Genomic DNA, 14,584 nt, shown 5'->3' with positions numbered 1-14,584 from the left:
CGGTACGATTTCACCTCGCGTTCTCCACGTTCGTTCCGCCACGAGCTAGAGCGGGCGTGCGGACCGGGTCAAGCGACTGGGTCCGTAGGATCTCGATGGTAGGCACGTGGCGGCAGATCAGAGGCTTACCCGGGGTGACAATTTCGTGCGGTGCGGGCAGAGTGGGAAGCACGTTCTGACGAAGTGACGAAAGAGCAGGGCCGGACGGGCATGCAACCATGCACTACTTGCTCTCGAGCGTGGACCCCGATGCCACGCTTTTTCCCCACCTGCTGCTCACCTTCCGTTGTTCGTACACTGTAGAAGTACTATCTCGCATGATTTCATCACAAATGTGCGTGCAACTCCCCCTGTCATGGGCATGATGAATGCATGACCAAAAAGAACCCACTGCATCGTCCATGCCGCTGGTCCATCAAAACGATTCGAGGCCTTGACTGATCTGAAAACCACTGGAACTTCAACCGGAGAACCGAGAGTCCGAGATCGACCATGGCAGTGCACATCGGGGCTGCAGTCCAGTGGCAAAGCCGCAAAAGGACGGCACCTGCTGTGCCGTGCAGCATGCACAGCCATGTGCGTCACGGATGGACCCGGGGCCCTCTTCATGGCCGCAACAGAACAAACGAACCACAGCACCACTCTCATAAACAGACAAGCAATGTTAGACATACGTACAAAGCGTGACAAACAGTACCGCCAGGGACAAGAAATGCACCCATCATGTTAGCAACCAACCCATGGCATTCGTGCCAGAAGCGGCGTGGTAACTTGAAAGTTGAAACGTCCGATTCACATTCACAGCCACAGAATTTTAAGTACAGGCATTGGAAGTGAGAAATTTATCAGATTGCTATATTCATTGCAGTCTAAGCGTCTGATGGTGAACAATGACCACTGTTCACACGCTCTAGCAAAGCGCATCTGCTCTCAGTTGTCCCCTCTTGGTTCGTCGTCCTCATCGAGATTGATGCCTGAGATGCTCATTTTCCCTACATTTACTGCAAATCAAGGAAGAATGAATGAAATACTACAACACGGTTGTATTGTAGCCACAGCTGCTGGAAAATCTAGCTGTTGAATGAAAATCCTGTGCTACTGATAAGGAGTTGCACACTGTGTAGTACTTTGTATGACTTAATGGTTATCCATGCTATCTAATGCTGTTCATCCGAGCAGATTTCGCGCATACATTATTTATGCTAAATTACTGGTATTCATGTTGAACATTTCTCATAATTTATGCAGAGTCTTAGTGCTTACCAACTGCATCCAGTCCACATAGATTTGGCATATACTTGGTAATATGATCTTCCGCGTCTTTATCAGCCTTCAGCGTCTCACATTCAAAAGAGAGCAAGACTTTCTCATTTCCATGCTCCTTCTCAACCAAGCCAACAATGTCATCTTCCCACCTGCATAGTAGTTTATTTGTCTTAGGGAAACCAAAATCATTATAGGACTCAATAACAGATATAAATAAATCTAGATTGCAGTGAGGATTCATCCACAGCATGGGGACCATCAGTCCTAGAGAATTTAGCATGGGATTACTTACAGAACAGAAGCATCAGTGTTGGCACATTAATTTTATTCAAGGCACCACCATACAACTGTTTACTGTTGTCCAAATAATCACCATTATCTTGTATTAGAAGATGACATGTTTGAAGAAATTTTTGTACCAAAAAACTCATAGATTGCCAAGTTGGACTTCAGAAACCAAAAATAAGAATAAAAAAGGGAATAGTGGTTTGAGTTCATCAATATTCAATTGTATTAACTCCAAAAAGAACTTAAGCATCAGTCCATATGCAGCTAAGGCTTGCTCTAATGTTTGACTGATGTGGCACTGTGTCGAAAGGACCTTGTTGGGTGGGTGAGTCACCTGGGCTGTCATGGTTAAGTTTTTCACTGGTTTTCCTTTACATATCTAAAGTTGCAGAATAATGAACTTATCAGTGTGGTGTTGGCATCCAAGATTAAGAGATGATAGCAACTTGGTAAATATACATCGATGCTAACAGACCAGATGCACCACCAAAATGTGTAGAGTGTGCAGTAAATCTGTTACACGATTTAAACACTGGAGGTCAAGCGTGTGTCAGAAAACTTAGCGGTACTCCAAGCCACTATCATTTCTAGATTAGATAACTCTAAATGTCTGGCAAAACATGCCCTTGATAAGTTTAGCTCAAAAACACTACAAAAGAACTTTGCCGAAAATACAATGTGATACAATATGGTACTTTACACAAAATTGTTATGTTCCAGAAGTGCCCAAAATAATAAGACAAGAACTCCTAGCATAACATGTTAACTGAAAATGGGACACAAGAAGCCATATAGATTCTCCATTCATGTACACCGACAGAAATCTATGCAAATCCTCACGTCTGACGGTCTGAGCAACAAAAACACCACTTGATATTGTTTGACAAAAGGTGAATTCAGTAGCACCAAACTGAGCTATGAAATCTAGTGATAGAAATTTACCCATGCAAATGGTCAATGTTTTGTAATCGAGCAGCATCATGACCCCTGCATTCCACCACAAGCACCTTCTCTCTCTTGCTCTGTCACATCAGCATCACAGATTGATCAGAAAAACTAACATCAGCCCAGAAACATCATACATTCTGGAGAAAGTTATTCTCCGTTGCACAAATTGCACAGTTTAATGAGAAAAATTAGCCTCTATCACAGAAGCCACATAGTTCCATGACAAAAGATTATCTATTTTGGCTCTGTTGCACAGACTTCACAGTTTCATGAGGGCACACACTAAGCCTACTGCTTGAGCCTAGAGCACAAAATGATTTCAGGTGAGGTATGGGTTCAAGTTCTCCATTCCCCTCTAAAAAAAGATCATGTCATTTTATCCTTTCATGATAAATATAATAACTAGGTGTAGGTGTATGATCTTTTTAAATACGATGGACCAAAAATAACCAAGATAGTTTTTTAGTTAAAAACAGGATTATTGATTAGTACAAGATATGGTTGATGGAGCAAAGCAAATACATAAGACATGCCTCACCTTAAAATCAATGATGGTGAGCTTTATAAGGCGGTAGTCCTCTCCTCGGCTACATTCCCTCTCGCAAGATATTGCTTACAAAATGGAAATGGAAGAAAATAACAAAATAAGCTAATATCTTCTTCTGACAATATAATTTCAAACTTATCTCCTGTTCTACATAGCAAAAAGTAAAGACGCAGATGGTGAACTAGTGCAAAGAACAAAGTATTCCCAACCAACCATCTCAAATCCACTAAAATAATTAAGAACATGTTATCTCACTGAAGCTATCCACCAAAGCTACCAAGAAGATCAAAGTGACTAATCTAGCCCCCTTTTACTGAATCTAAAAAAATCAGTAACATAAAAGGAAAGCTCCTAGTTCAAGATGTTATAGAATTTTATACAAAGTTTTTTATTGCCAAAAGGTGCTGGGTGTAAGAGAATAAATGTTGGTCTGGTGACTGGTATTGCTCGGGATGGTGGCACCAAAAAGAGGTAACCTAATACCAACAGATGAGAAACCCTCTTATGATATATAACAGTATAACACTATAATTCATGTTGTGCATTAAAAAAAATGTTTTTTTTGTGATTTTTGTTAGAAATGAGAACAGCATAACAATATTTTTATCAAGCGTGAAACTTGGAACAAATCAGCAACAGCTGCAAGGGGAATGGGGAGAGATGAATACGGGTGCCTTGTAGCCCATAGCAGATGGAGCCCGGGAGCCGAATAAAATGGCCGGAGATGGCACCGGTAGGCAGCAAGGCGATGGAAGCGACGCCTTCCATAGTCACGCCGGCATCGCCCTCCTCGACGACCTGCCCCGCCTCAGCCACCGGCTCCGGCGGCTGGTAGTTGCCCTTGATCGTGTCGCCGGCATCGCCCTCCTCGACGACCAGCTCCGCCTCTGCCGCCGCCGGCGGCGGCGACTGGTGGTTGCCATTCTCCTGGCAGTCCGAGACCGAACCCATTGCTCCCCCTGCCCCGAACACCGACTGCGGAACCTACGGTAGCGAAAACGACTATAAACAAGTTTCTTGTCACCTCTCACGACTCAGGGCATGGCCTATAAACAAGTTCAAACACCAAACATGGATGGGATGTTACCAAATCGATGAACCAACTGCGCACCACCGCTTCAGCTGTTGTTAACCAAGCCCGAGAATCGGGTACGACGGGGGCGAGGGAGAAAAATGCACTCACCTCGTCCCAGGGCTCGACAGCCGTCAAATCGTCGGTGGGTGAGGCTTCTGTAGCCCGCGCCGCCACCAACGTGATCGAAGCTGAAGGGAAACGCTGCTGCGCGACCGCCGCCACCGCCCACCGGCGTCGGCTGTCCCCTCCCCGCTGCCCTCCTCGACGTTGTACACGACACGAGGAACGATTTGGAAGGCCCTTTCAGCCTTTCTACATGTTTTGGGCCACCGTTACAAAACAGCCCTATCTCTGGCCCTTTCGTGAACTCTTTCTTTCAACAAAACCAATTCCGGCCCATTAGTCCCTCGGATCGTACGGCGAACTACCCAGAAAAAGGCTCGTGGAGCTTCTCGACGGGGACGAGTTCTCTACCTACTACAGAGTCAGAGACCAACAGGCCTCTCCGCCTCCGGCTCCCCCTTCTCGAGCGCTTTCGGCACCGCGGCACGGTAGGATGGCGGCGGCGGCGGCGGCGGCCCCGACGAGGACAGAGGTGCTGGCGCTCTTCCGGTCCTTACTCCGCACGGCGAAGCAGTTCTCCGACTACAACATCCGCGAGTACACGCGCCGACGCGCCGCGGACGCCTTCCGCGAGAACCGCGCCCTCGCCGACGCGCCGGCCGCCGCGGCGGCGTTCTCGGAGGGGAAGAAGCAGCTAGAGGTTGCGAAGCGGCAGGCGTTGGTTTACTCGCTCTACGCCCCCAAGGCCAAGAGCGTGATGGAGTTGAAGGTGCAGTGATGGACGAGGTGCTGCGCCCTTTTCTTCCTCATCGTTTCCCTTTCCGGATTCGTTCCTTTTGTGTGGTGATGAAACTATAAACTGATGTGTTATTACCTTTGCTGGATGATTGACATGATATTGCTTCTTTCTGTGCAATAAATCACTAAATTCTACTGTCATTATCTCTTGCTATCGTCTGCAAAGCTATCTGCTTGAGTGATTGTGGTTATTGCCTTGCCCTAGTACTCTTCTGACGGCGCTGGTTTTTGGCTGTGATTGTTTGCTTGCACTTTGGGCGCGAGTATGTTAGCTCAGTACCGAATTGGCACCGTTACAGTGGGGCGTTGGGGCCAATTGCAGTGCTCATCAGCTATTTGATGAAATTTCCCCCACTGGCACACTGATCTCAGTTACTCCCTCTGTCCCAAAAAGGATGCAATTCTAGCTTTCTAACAAGTCAATTTATCTCAACTTTGACCAAATATATAAAAAAAATGATATTATTTACCAAATCATTATTGTTAGATGCATCATGAAATATATTTACATAGTATACCTATTTGGAGTCCCAAATGTTCCTAATATTTTATAAAAACTTAGTTAAACTTAAGAAAGTTTTGCTTAGTCCAAAACCAGAATTGTGTTCTTTTCTTGACAGATGGTTCAAACTAAAACAAGATTGAATAGCTTATGGCTTTCTTCAGACTAGATTACTGATTACCTATGTAGTACCTTATTTTGGAGCCCTAGGCAGCTAGGCTACAACTACTGGCATTAGGCAATGTGGTGACTGACTTGGCCTTGTTTAGTTCCAAAAAATTTTGCAAAATGGACACTGTAGTACTTTCGTTTGTATTTAACAAATATTTGTCCAATCATGAACTAACTAGGCTCAAAAGATTTGTCTCGCAAATTACAGGCAAACTGTGCACAATTAGTTATTTTTTTATCTATATTTAATGCTCCATGCATGTGCCGCAAGATTCGATGTGACAGGCAATCTGAAAAATTTTACAAAATTTTTTGGGAACTAAACAAGGCCGAATGAAGTGATATCCGCTGACATACATGTTTCGTGTCAAGTTACCAATAGATGCCTCTTGGTTGCTGGTTAAGTATGATTCCTTAGTTTCTTGAGAGAGCAACAATTAGGAGTCTTAGATAGGGGGGTAGAGGAAAGCTATTGTGGTAGAGGCACTATGTTATTCCATCATTCATGTCTCTCAGTCTCAGAAGATCTGGTGTCAGGCTGTTGTGCCTTATTCTGTCTTGCACAGGACACAAGCATGTTGGGGTGGCCTGTCCTCCACCCCTCTCTGCTAGCTGGTGCTCTCGTATTTTTCTTTTTCTCTTGCTAACTTTGATTCTAAAACACCTTAGATATCTAGGTCATTCAATTTAAAACACAGTAAGCTTAAAATCACATGTTTTAGTAGCATGTGATTTTCTCAATGCATAAGAGACCTCTCAATGCCATCTGTAGCCATCTCGTATTAGCCCATCAAGTACATGTACATCATAAGAAACTAGATTTTACAAATATATATCCACAAAGAATTTTCTAAACACAAAACACCACACGAAGTGGAGATATTTCACATATTTTAACAGGTGCTATGGTCAAGAACCTGTATTAGGTTGTATGTAAATTCTGTGGCAAGGTAGGGCTTCTCTTTTTAGAGACTTGATAGATTGGAGAAGAAAGGGCAGTATTATGGATTATATAACTGATGGCTACTGCTGTGGGCCTGTGGCTGTTCGTGAAGAAATGGAAGGTTTTGCTGACTCAATTAATTGGACCTAGTTAGTTGCTTTACAGTTACAGATTTAACATGTGCACACCCATAACTTGGTAAGTGTTGAAGCTAAACATAGCATTTCCTCATTCTGGATTGTTGCATCTGAGCTGGATGCTCTGAATGTTCATCTTCTTGTGCGCACAGAACTTTTCATGTTCTTTTGTTTTGAATGCCATTGTTTGCTCCATCAGAGTTGGACATATCGCATGGATCCTTGTTGCGCGGGGGAGAATGATAAGTGTCTGACTCTGAACTTTCATCCATGTCAGTTTGGTATATAGCCTCGTGGTTGAGTTCATGATGGTGCAGAACGTTTGCTGCTGAGCCTGCTCAACCTTCTTGGAACTCAGAGAAGTCCAGTAGCACATTGTTCTCAGCAGCAATCTCCTTCACCACTTTTTTCTTCATCTCCATGTTTCTTTTGTTGCCAGATAGCTTCCAGACCAACTGAAAGGGTAGCATAAACCAACCGTGTAAATTCCAGCTATTCCTGTTTCCAGTTCCGAATAAATGTGATTGGACCATGAATGAATATAGGATATTATTGTTCTAGTTACCATGGGGTCGACAACGCCAGTGCCCTCCTTTGCCATGGCTGTGAAGTCGCCACCAAACTTATTTGCCAGTATAGTGCGTGCAAACATTAGCTCCGGCAGATCGCTGCACCTCCCGGCTGCAAACATGATCCCGGCGGCTGCCTCCTGAATGTCCTCGCCGCATTCACTACACACGAGATTGAGTTTGGACAGAATAATCATGCAAACGTAAAAGCGGTTGAAACAATAGTGGCAAATATGAGAACAAGATAAACTCAGATGTTAGGTGTAGAGAAGATGCATACTTGGGCTTGTCTAACTGCTTTGCGTGCTCGATGAGGCGATTGCAGTATAGCTCTATTATGTCGAATGCCTCCAGCATGTTGTCCTCCTCTATGAACTGCTCTGCCTACATGGAGATAGACACAGAACAGCAGCATTGGTAAGCCTGCATTTAAAGAGTATGAAGCTTCATTTAACAGGATGTACGTCAGGGATGATAGTCTGGCCATACACGGTGGAGAGCACGGTCGAGATGGCCGAGTGCCAGTAGCTGCCCCACATCGCTGCGGGAAATTGACCTGCGAGCGAGGCGGGGACGGCGTGCCGCGGCAAGGCGGGGCAAGGCGAGCCCTAGCAGGGTCTTAACCTTGCTGGTCTGCTTGGAGGTCCTGTGGATGAAGCCCATTGCTGATCCCCTGTTGCCAGAGTTGGTGTTCCTGGTGCTGGTTTCGTTACCCTGTTATGTAGATGCCAAGCCTAGTTGCCCCGTTGGTCCTTTGCTTGGTTGAGAGGACGGGGAAGAAGAAGATGACTTGCTTGTGGGCTGATGAGGAAGTCCGTCGGAGGGGCAAAGGTTTTATAGTGCCGTTCTTCTTGTCTGGCATCTCCAATTTTGGTGTATCTGCTGTCAGTTCGGTTTAAACGTACTCCTTTTGGATTTGCACAGCTCCGTTGCACACATGCCTAAAGAAAGGAACTGAGGTAAACTTTTTGGAAAGAAAAGTTAATAATAGAGGTACAGCGAATTTGCACGTGCAATGTTTTTGCCAGAGAACAAATGGACGCGCAAACAAATGATCTTGCTGGCTCTAAGTTGTCTGATATTTTGTGTTACTAGCTCGTGTTTGCTGTCTTCTGCTAGATTTTTACCATCTGTTTTACTGACTTAAGACAACACAAGTGTGGCACTGCCCCACTGATTTTGATTTCGGTACAGGAATTCCCCCCACCCCCACCCAAAAAAAAAAGCAGACAATGTTTAGTATGGAACACTGACACAGCGACTTTCGATTGTGTAACTATTTTCCAGTGAAAATAGAATATCTTGCTATTTAAATTTTCAACTCTAATTATCTCTTTCCTAATCAAACACGAACATTTTAACTCATTTTCCTGTAGTAGCGATTGTAAATGAGTTTGGCTGTAAGCCACGGTGGGGTCACTGATATTTTACTATTTGTGTTTGATGGTTTTGTTGTCTAGCTAACTATTCTTTTGGTGAAAATATAATATCTTGTTATTTAAGTTTACAACTCTAGTTATCTCTTTCCAAACCAAACGTGAATCTTTTAACTAATTTTCCTCTGTTAGTGATTGTAAATGAGTTTGCGCATGTCTATGCCACGGTGGCCATGGGGTCATTGATATATTACTATTTGTGTTTATGGTTTTGTTAAATGAGATACTCCTTCATACGGTCCATCAAACTTCTTTAGTTTTGATGAAATTTATAGAAAAATATATTTACATATACGAAACTTTTTTTATAAAGACACAAGAAAAACAACGGCTAGTAGAAAAGATGGAAAATAAGACATAAAACGACCTCTAAAGAAAATAAGAGTACATCAAAGACCAAATTAATCATCTTCTTCCTTCGAACATCCACTGATTGCTAGAGCTTGAAGATCACAAATTCACAATGGAAAGCGACAAGAGAAATGGACACCTGCAAACACTCTTGCCAAACAATGCTTCGAAAAACCACAAAAACTACTTGCCACTAACATAGATCTAGTTTCATGAAACATCATGTGGAGAAACCTCAAAAGAACATGGGCTTATAGTCTTTCACCATCAAAATATAGAACAAACCAAAAAAAGAGGTTGAGACCACCGCATCAAAAAAAACAACCATCTGCTTCCTCTGATGAGCATACAAAAATGACAAGATTTGAAGAAGATCAGTAGTCTTGATGGACTAAACTCTCACCGGCCCGAACACTATCGTCGAGGTATGGAGAGGCCAAAGAAAGCTTATTTCAAAGTATCATTATCATCATCATCATCGCCTCATGAATGACACTGGAAACCAAATCCTAGATTAACAACAATCCACAGACCAAACCTAAAACTACAAGAAGAATGGGTCATCTCACTCCTCTATCCACTGGCAACATCCCTAGTTAGGAGAGAGGAGAGAGACCGAGCCAGTGTCCTTAGGAAGGGTGATGGGGTGGCGGTTGAAAGAGAAGGCAGGTGTGTTTTGTTTCGTGCTGGTATATAAAACTAATTTGATAATGTAGATATTGTATTTTATCATAAACTTTGATAGAAAATAATTTATTCCAATAAAATATCTCAATTGTGTGACCACATGTTTTCTCACTCCGTCTCCCGTATAGGTAGACCGGAGAGCGGGGTGTAAATGGTGCTAATATTTTTTATCGACCAAAGGGGTTGATTACCCATATGAAATGTATTGCCCATGTTGATTTAGTTGAATACTCAATTTTGGACATACATGATGTTAATATCTAATTGAAAAATTGATGATTAATATCAAATTAAATCTTATCCAAAATATCTGTAACCAAATTCGTACTTGTTTCCGTAGGTATCTAGTTGTATTCGATCATTTACACCCTACAGGAGAGGACTACGGGTAGCAAGAAGTGTGCCCCTCACGCTCGACTACTTTGACATCGGCACAAAAGGACTACCGCCTTGCTTGAGGATACATCGACTTTTTCTCTAGCCATGGCATATGCGGCGCATCGATTGTTATGACTGTGAGGGAGTGTTAGCTTGTCAGCTTCTCCAGCCTCACCGTCTGAAGTGCTTCTGCTGTGACTTGTGGGGGATGTTAGAGTAAATAGGAATAGTATCATATTGTATTAATTCTATATACCCTATATAATTAGCCCATAAAATCAATTTATTTATTTCACCAATTCTATTCTTCTACATGGTGTATAATTTTCTTCTTGGTGAGATTTAAGTCGTCCTACTACTGTAGTATACTTTTTGTGGAATTTGGGGTGTTTTTGCCCTACAATGGACAGAGTTTGACGTAGTTGGATTCTAGATCAAACATATTATTAGACGTTTTCAATGTAAAAAGAACAATAATCACTATGAGAATAATATCTAAACATCTTTTCTTTTTTCTTTTTCCAAAATTCAGATTCTACGTTCACTATTTAGAACCTAGATTTTTCACCATAAAAATGAGATACAAACAAACCCTTAGTTTAATTTCAATTTCCACGTGATGAAAAGGGCAAAAATTTCAAGTTCGTCCGATTCCTACCGCACGGCAGCGGATGGGACTCGGTTGACCTGTGTTTTGCGATCTAGCGGGAGGCAGAGAACTAGTAGGTGGTGGCACAAAAGGACAGGCCGCCGTTCGACAACTAGGCAACGTGGACAGGTGCCGAGCAGAGGCGCAGCGGGCAGCGGCAGTCCGCACTCCGCAGTCACTACACACACCTTGCAACACATGAACTGACGAAACCAAAGCTGGTGCAGGAAAAAGGTCCGGAACTCGCAGTAGGGGGTGGTCCAAACGTCCAGTTCATCTTCGTCAGAGATCAGATCCGATGGCAGTTAGCTGCCGAACACGCGGTAGCTGTGGCGACCTCTACCGACCCAAATGTGACGCTAATCAATTGCGCAGAGGTGCGCGGTGGAGCGCGTGACCGCTTCCGTGCGCGCGCGAACGAAATGGTGCCGGGCACGCCGCACGCGACTAGTGCAAGGACGGAAGGACCAAATACAGAGCGCGAGCGAGGGCGATCGCCCGGCATCAGGCCATCAGCCTCGGTGTTGCTGGCTGCGGCCGCCGGCGCGACGCGTCGCATCTCAGCCTTCACTCGTCAGACTCTCAATGCAAGAGCACACAAAATTTGCAGCTTAGGAACACCTACCATGAAGCAAAACTCCTTAAGTTTCTACAGGAAAGAAAACACAACTCGATACTCAATCCTTTCCTCTGTACAATAAGGCCACGTACTGACCAGTATGCATGTATCAATATTCAGCTCCATGAGCAGTCCTGAATTTCTAGCAAAATTTACTTCTAATTGATTCTACCCATGTGTATTTCATTTCCAGAGGCAGGAAATCTCCATGGTTCCCGCAGGCAGCACCAAACCACAGAAACCGCTCATCTCCTCGTGCGCACCGAGATGGCCCTCCTCTCCAGGTCCAGCGGGCCGTGCCCCTGCCCCTGCCCTGGCGCCGCGCCGTACACCCGCTCCTGGAGCGCCCGCGCGTCCGTGCCCATCCTGCGCACCTCCTCGTGCCGCGCGATGTGCTCGTTGCTGCGCTCCAGCGCCGACACCATCCTCGAGTACGGCGGGTGCACGTACGACGAGCTCTCGTACGCGCCGCCGTCGTCCCGCGCGGCGTCGCTGTCTCTGCCCGTGCTGGCCGTCGAGGTCCTCCTGTACGGCGGGGCCACGTACTGCCCGCGCTGGCCGCCGCCCAGGGCGTTACCGGCGGCGAACTCCGTGGCGTGACGCCTGTGCTGCGGGCGCGCGTGTGGCAGTGTGTTGTTCCCGGGCGCGCCTGTGCTGCCGGCGTCCCCGTACCACGGGCCCACGCCTGTGCCCACCGTGGAGGCCGTCCTCCGGTAGGATGCGCGGCGCTGCGACGGGGGCCAGACGAGGTCCTCCGTCACTTGGTCCTCCAGTTCCCCGTCGCTCTGGTCGAACGCAACCTCCTTCCCCTTGTGCGCAACGTCCGACCCGACCGAGGTCGCCGTGCTCCTGTCGCTCCACGAGGGCGACGGCGATGGGGACTTGTGCGGTCTCCACGATGGCGGCGCCGTTCCTTGCTCCGTTGCCGCCGTGGTCTGCACGGACGGCACCTTGTCGTAGCCACGGCCCCTCGATCCCTTGCCAAGGGACTCAGACCGAGACAGCTCGACGGCAGCCCGGGCGGCCATCGCGGCGAACTTCGCGGACGCGAAGGCTGCCTCCGCCGCCATCCTTGCGTCGGAGTACTTCTTGGATTCCCTCAACACCTTGTCATCCAGGCTCAGCTGAGCAAGGCTCGGGTTCACCTTGCCATTAACAGAGTTCCGCTCCACCTGCACATGTTACACATCGATTCTTAAAATGAAATACCGCAAGGATACTGGATTTCTGATGATCCTTGTAGTGCGATCACGGCACAAACCTCAAGACGATCCGTCTTGACCGCACTCTCCACGACAAATGCTCTGCCCGGTGCCTTCTTCGTTTGTTCGCTTGCTCTCTGACTGTTGATCCGCGACGTCGTGCGACCATCTTGGTGAACCTCTCCTGGGCTCGCAGGGAATTCCAACAAGATGTCGTTCTCGGCGGCGATCTCCTTGGCCAACCTCCTCTTCTGCTCCAAGCTCGCCCTCTCGCCGGACAACTTCCGCACCAACTGCAACAAACCAACAGGCCAGTTTCAGTTCTAACTCCGATCATGCAGTGCGGTTGGGGGGACAACCTGTAAACTAGGCGAGTTGGTTGAAAGGAGTTAAAGCTACCATGGGGTCTACGACGCCGTGGGCGCCCTCCTTGGCCGCCCTGGCGAAGTCCCGGCCGAACTTGTCCGCAAGGATGGCGCGCGCGTCCAGCAGCTCCGGCAGCTCGCCGCACCGCGCGGAAGCGAACATCAGCCCCGCCGCCGCCTCCTTGATCTCCTCGCTGCATTCCCTGGGTTCCGCCGAACGAACCAAAGTGGCAATCTTTCCGTTTGAGATCGGGGGAACCGAGGAAACGGGGAATCGAAACGAGAAGCCAAGAGCAACGACTTTGAAGGGGAGAGACTCTGCACATACTTGGGTTTCTCCAGCTGCGCGGCCTGCTCGATGAGGATTTTGCAGTAGAGCTCGATGACGTCCAGCGCCTCCAGCATGTTGTCCTCCTCGATCACCTGCTCCGCCTGCTCGACGAACAACACACACCACTCCGTATCACTACAGCTGCAAACTGGCAAACGGAGAGACACTGGCACACGCGACGTACACGAACAGACAGACGGGCACTTACGCGGATGAGCGCGCGATCGAGATGGCCGATAGAGAGGAGCTGCCCGACGTCGCTGCGGGCGATGGACCGGCGACCGAGGCGAGGCCGGCGGGCGACGGCGAGGCGCGCCACGGCGAGCTTGACCAGGGACTTGAGCTTGGCGGTCTGCTTGGAGGTGCTCTTGCCGAAAAGGCCCATGGTTCTCTGGCTGCGGCTGCCAACGGTGGTGTCCGGGGTTGGTGCTGTGGCGGTGAACTGCTGATGGCCCGCTTGTCCGCTTCTTATACTGGTCACTGGATTGGTGCTCTGTGCCGAAGAGACCTGACTTGCTTGTGGACTACGGAGTTTGCTCTGGACGGGCAAGCCTGCGCTGCTGCTGATGCTTCTTTTGGGAATTGGGTAGTCTCCAAGTTTTGTACATGTTGATTTCTGTCCAGCTCAGCCTCAAAGTTACCGGGCTTTGGAATCATGTGCATTTTGTGTGCGTCACTTGCCAAAATGAAAAACGCCAAAATGGAGACTTCATCACAGGGAGAAATAATCACTGATTCCAAAGTTTAACAGGAGGGTACGAAATTGAGTAAATAAGGTACCATTTTTCGATACTAGGCACCAAAATCCAAGTTAGACTTTGTTTGGATGTAGTTGAATTCGTATTAATCCACATGTGTTGGGGTAAATTGGAGTGAGACTTAAACTAAATTTTACCATAATCTACCCTACCTCATGTGGATTTAGGTGAATCCAACAACATTCAAATAAGACTTTAGTAATTTTGGTACATCATGAGACCTTTTGATACATGTACCGTAAAAATGCTAAAATAAGTACTTAGAAGTATATTTGATTCATTTCATGATTTTTGGTATGGCAGGCATGGAAGAGCACAGTTATTACAACAGTTAGCATCAGTTCGTTTTCTGAAAACAAAACGAAAGTTGTTACAAGTTATCACCCCTCAAAAAGGTTATTGAAAACAAGGTAAATGCTACATGAGTAGCCTTCCACGAGAGCAACATCATTGTATGTCTGTCTTGAAAGCATGCCTACTGTGTGTTAGAGTTTCATCTTG

The 14,584-nt window shown here is 46.6% G+C and overlaps 4 protein-coding genes across 8 annotated transcripts; 1 reads left to right on the top strand and 3 right to left on the bottom strand.

The window, feature by feature from the left end:
- On the bottom strand, nucleotides 705-4,410 carry LOC110431736. 5 transcript variants are annotated; one of them, XM_021451197.1, is made up of 6 exons: nucleotides 4,137-4,410; nucleotides 3,718-4,033; nucleotides 3,041-3,114; nucleotides 2,497-2,576; nucleotides 1,264-1,415; nucleotides 705-1,001 (listed from the first exon to the last, which is right to left on the bottom strand). In XM_021451197.1, exons 2-6 carry the CDS (start codon nucleotides 3,998-4,000, stop codon nucleotides 931-933), a joined length of 660 nt encoding a protein of 219 aa, XP_021306872.1. In that variant the 5' UTR covers nucleotides 4,001-4,033; nucleotides 4,137-4,410; the 3' UTR covers nucleotides 705-930. The 5 variants fall into 5 exon arrangements, with proteins under 5 accessions (XP_021306872.1, XP_021306875.1, XP_021306871.1 ...); XM_021451200.1 differs by having other exon boundaries at nucleotides 4,233-4,410; XM_021451196.1 differs by having other exon boundaries at nucleotides 3,718-4,095; nucleotides 4,233-4,402.
- On the top strand, nucleotides 4,577-5,126 carry LOC8054315 (LYR motif-containing protein 4). The gene has a single exon (XM_002468115.2). It carries the CDS (start codon nucleotides 4,681-4,683, stop codon nucleotides 4,963-4,965), a length of 285 nt encoding a protein of 94 aa, XP_002468160.1. The 5' UTR covers nucleotides 4,577-4,680; the 3' UTR covers nucleotides 4,966-5,126.
- On the bottom strand, nucleotides 6,419-8,061 carry LOC8054314. Its single transcript, XM_002465485.2, has 4 exons — nucleotides 7,797-8,061; nucleotides 7,588-7,691; nucleotides 7,304-7,469; nucleotides 6,419-7,193 (listed from the first exon to the last, which is right to left on the bottom strand). Exons 1-4 carry the CDS (start codon nucleotides 7,968-7,970, stop codon nucleotides 7,077-7,079), a joined length of 561 nt encoding a protein of 186 aa, XP_002465530.1. The 5' UTR covers nucleotides 7,971-8,061; the 3' UTR covers nucleotides 6,419-7,076.
- LOC8078832 lies at nucleotides 11,436-13,876 on the bottom strand. The gene is made up of 5 exons (XM_002465484.2): nucleotides 13,534-13,876; nucleotides 13,323-13,426; nucleotides 13,029-13,197; nucleotides 12,689-12,922; nucleotides 11,436-12,599 (listed from the first exon to the last, which is right to left on the bottom strand). Exons 1-5 carry the CDS (start codon nucleotides 13,708-13,710, stop codon nucleotides 11,673-11,675), a joined length of 1,611 nt encoding a protein of 536 aa, XP_002465529.1. The 5' UTR covers nucleotides 13,711-13,876; the 3' UTR covers nucleotides 11,436-11,672.

The sequence above is a fragment of the Sorghum bicolor genome, chromosome 1 (assembly GCF_000003195.3).
Source record: "Sorghum bicolor cultivar BTx623 chromosome 1, Sorghum_bicolor_NCBIv3, whole genome shotgun sequence".
NCBI lineage: Eukaryota > Viridiplantae > Streptophyta > Magnoliopsida > Poales > Poaceae > Sorghum > Sorghum bicolor.
Note: the sequence above shows the minus strand (reverse complement) of the source record. Positions and strands in the feature narration are given on the sequence as shown.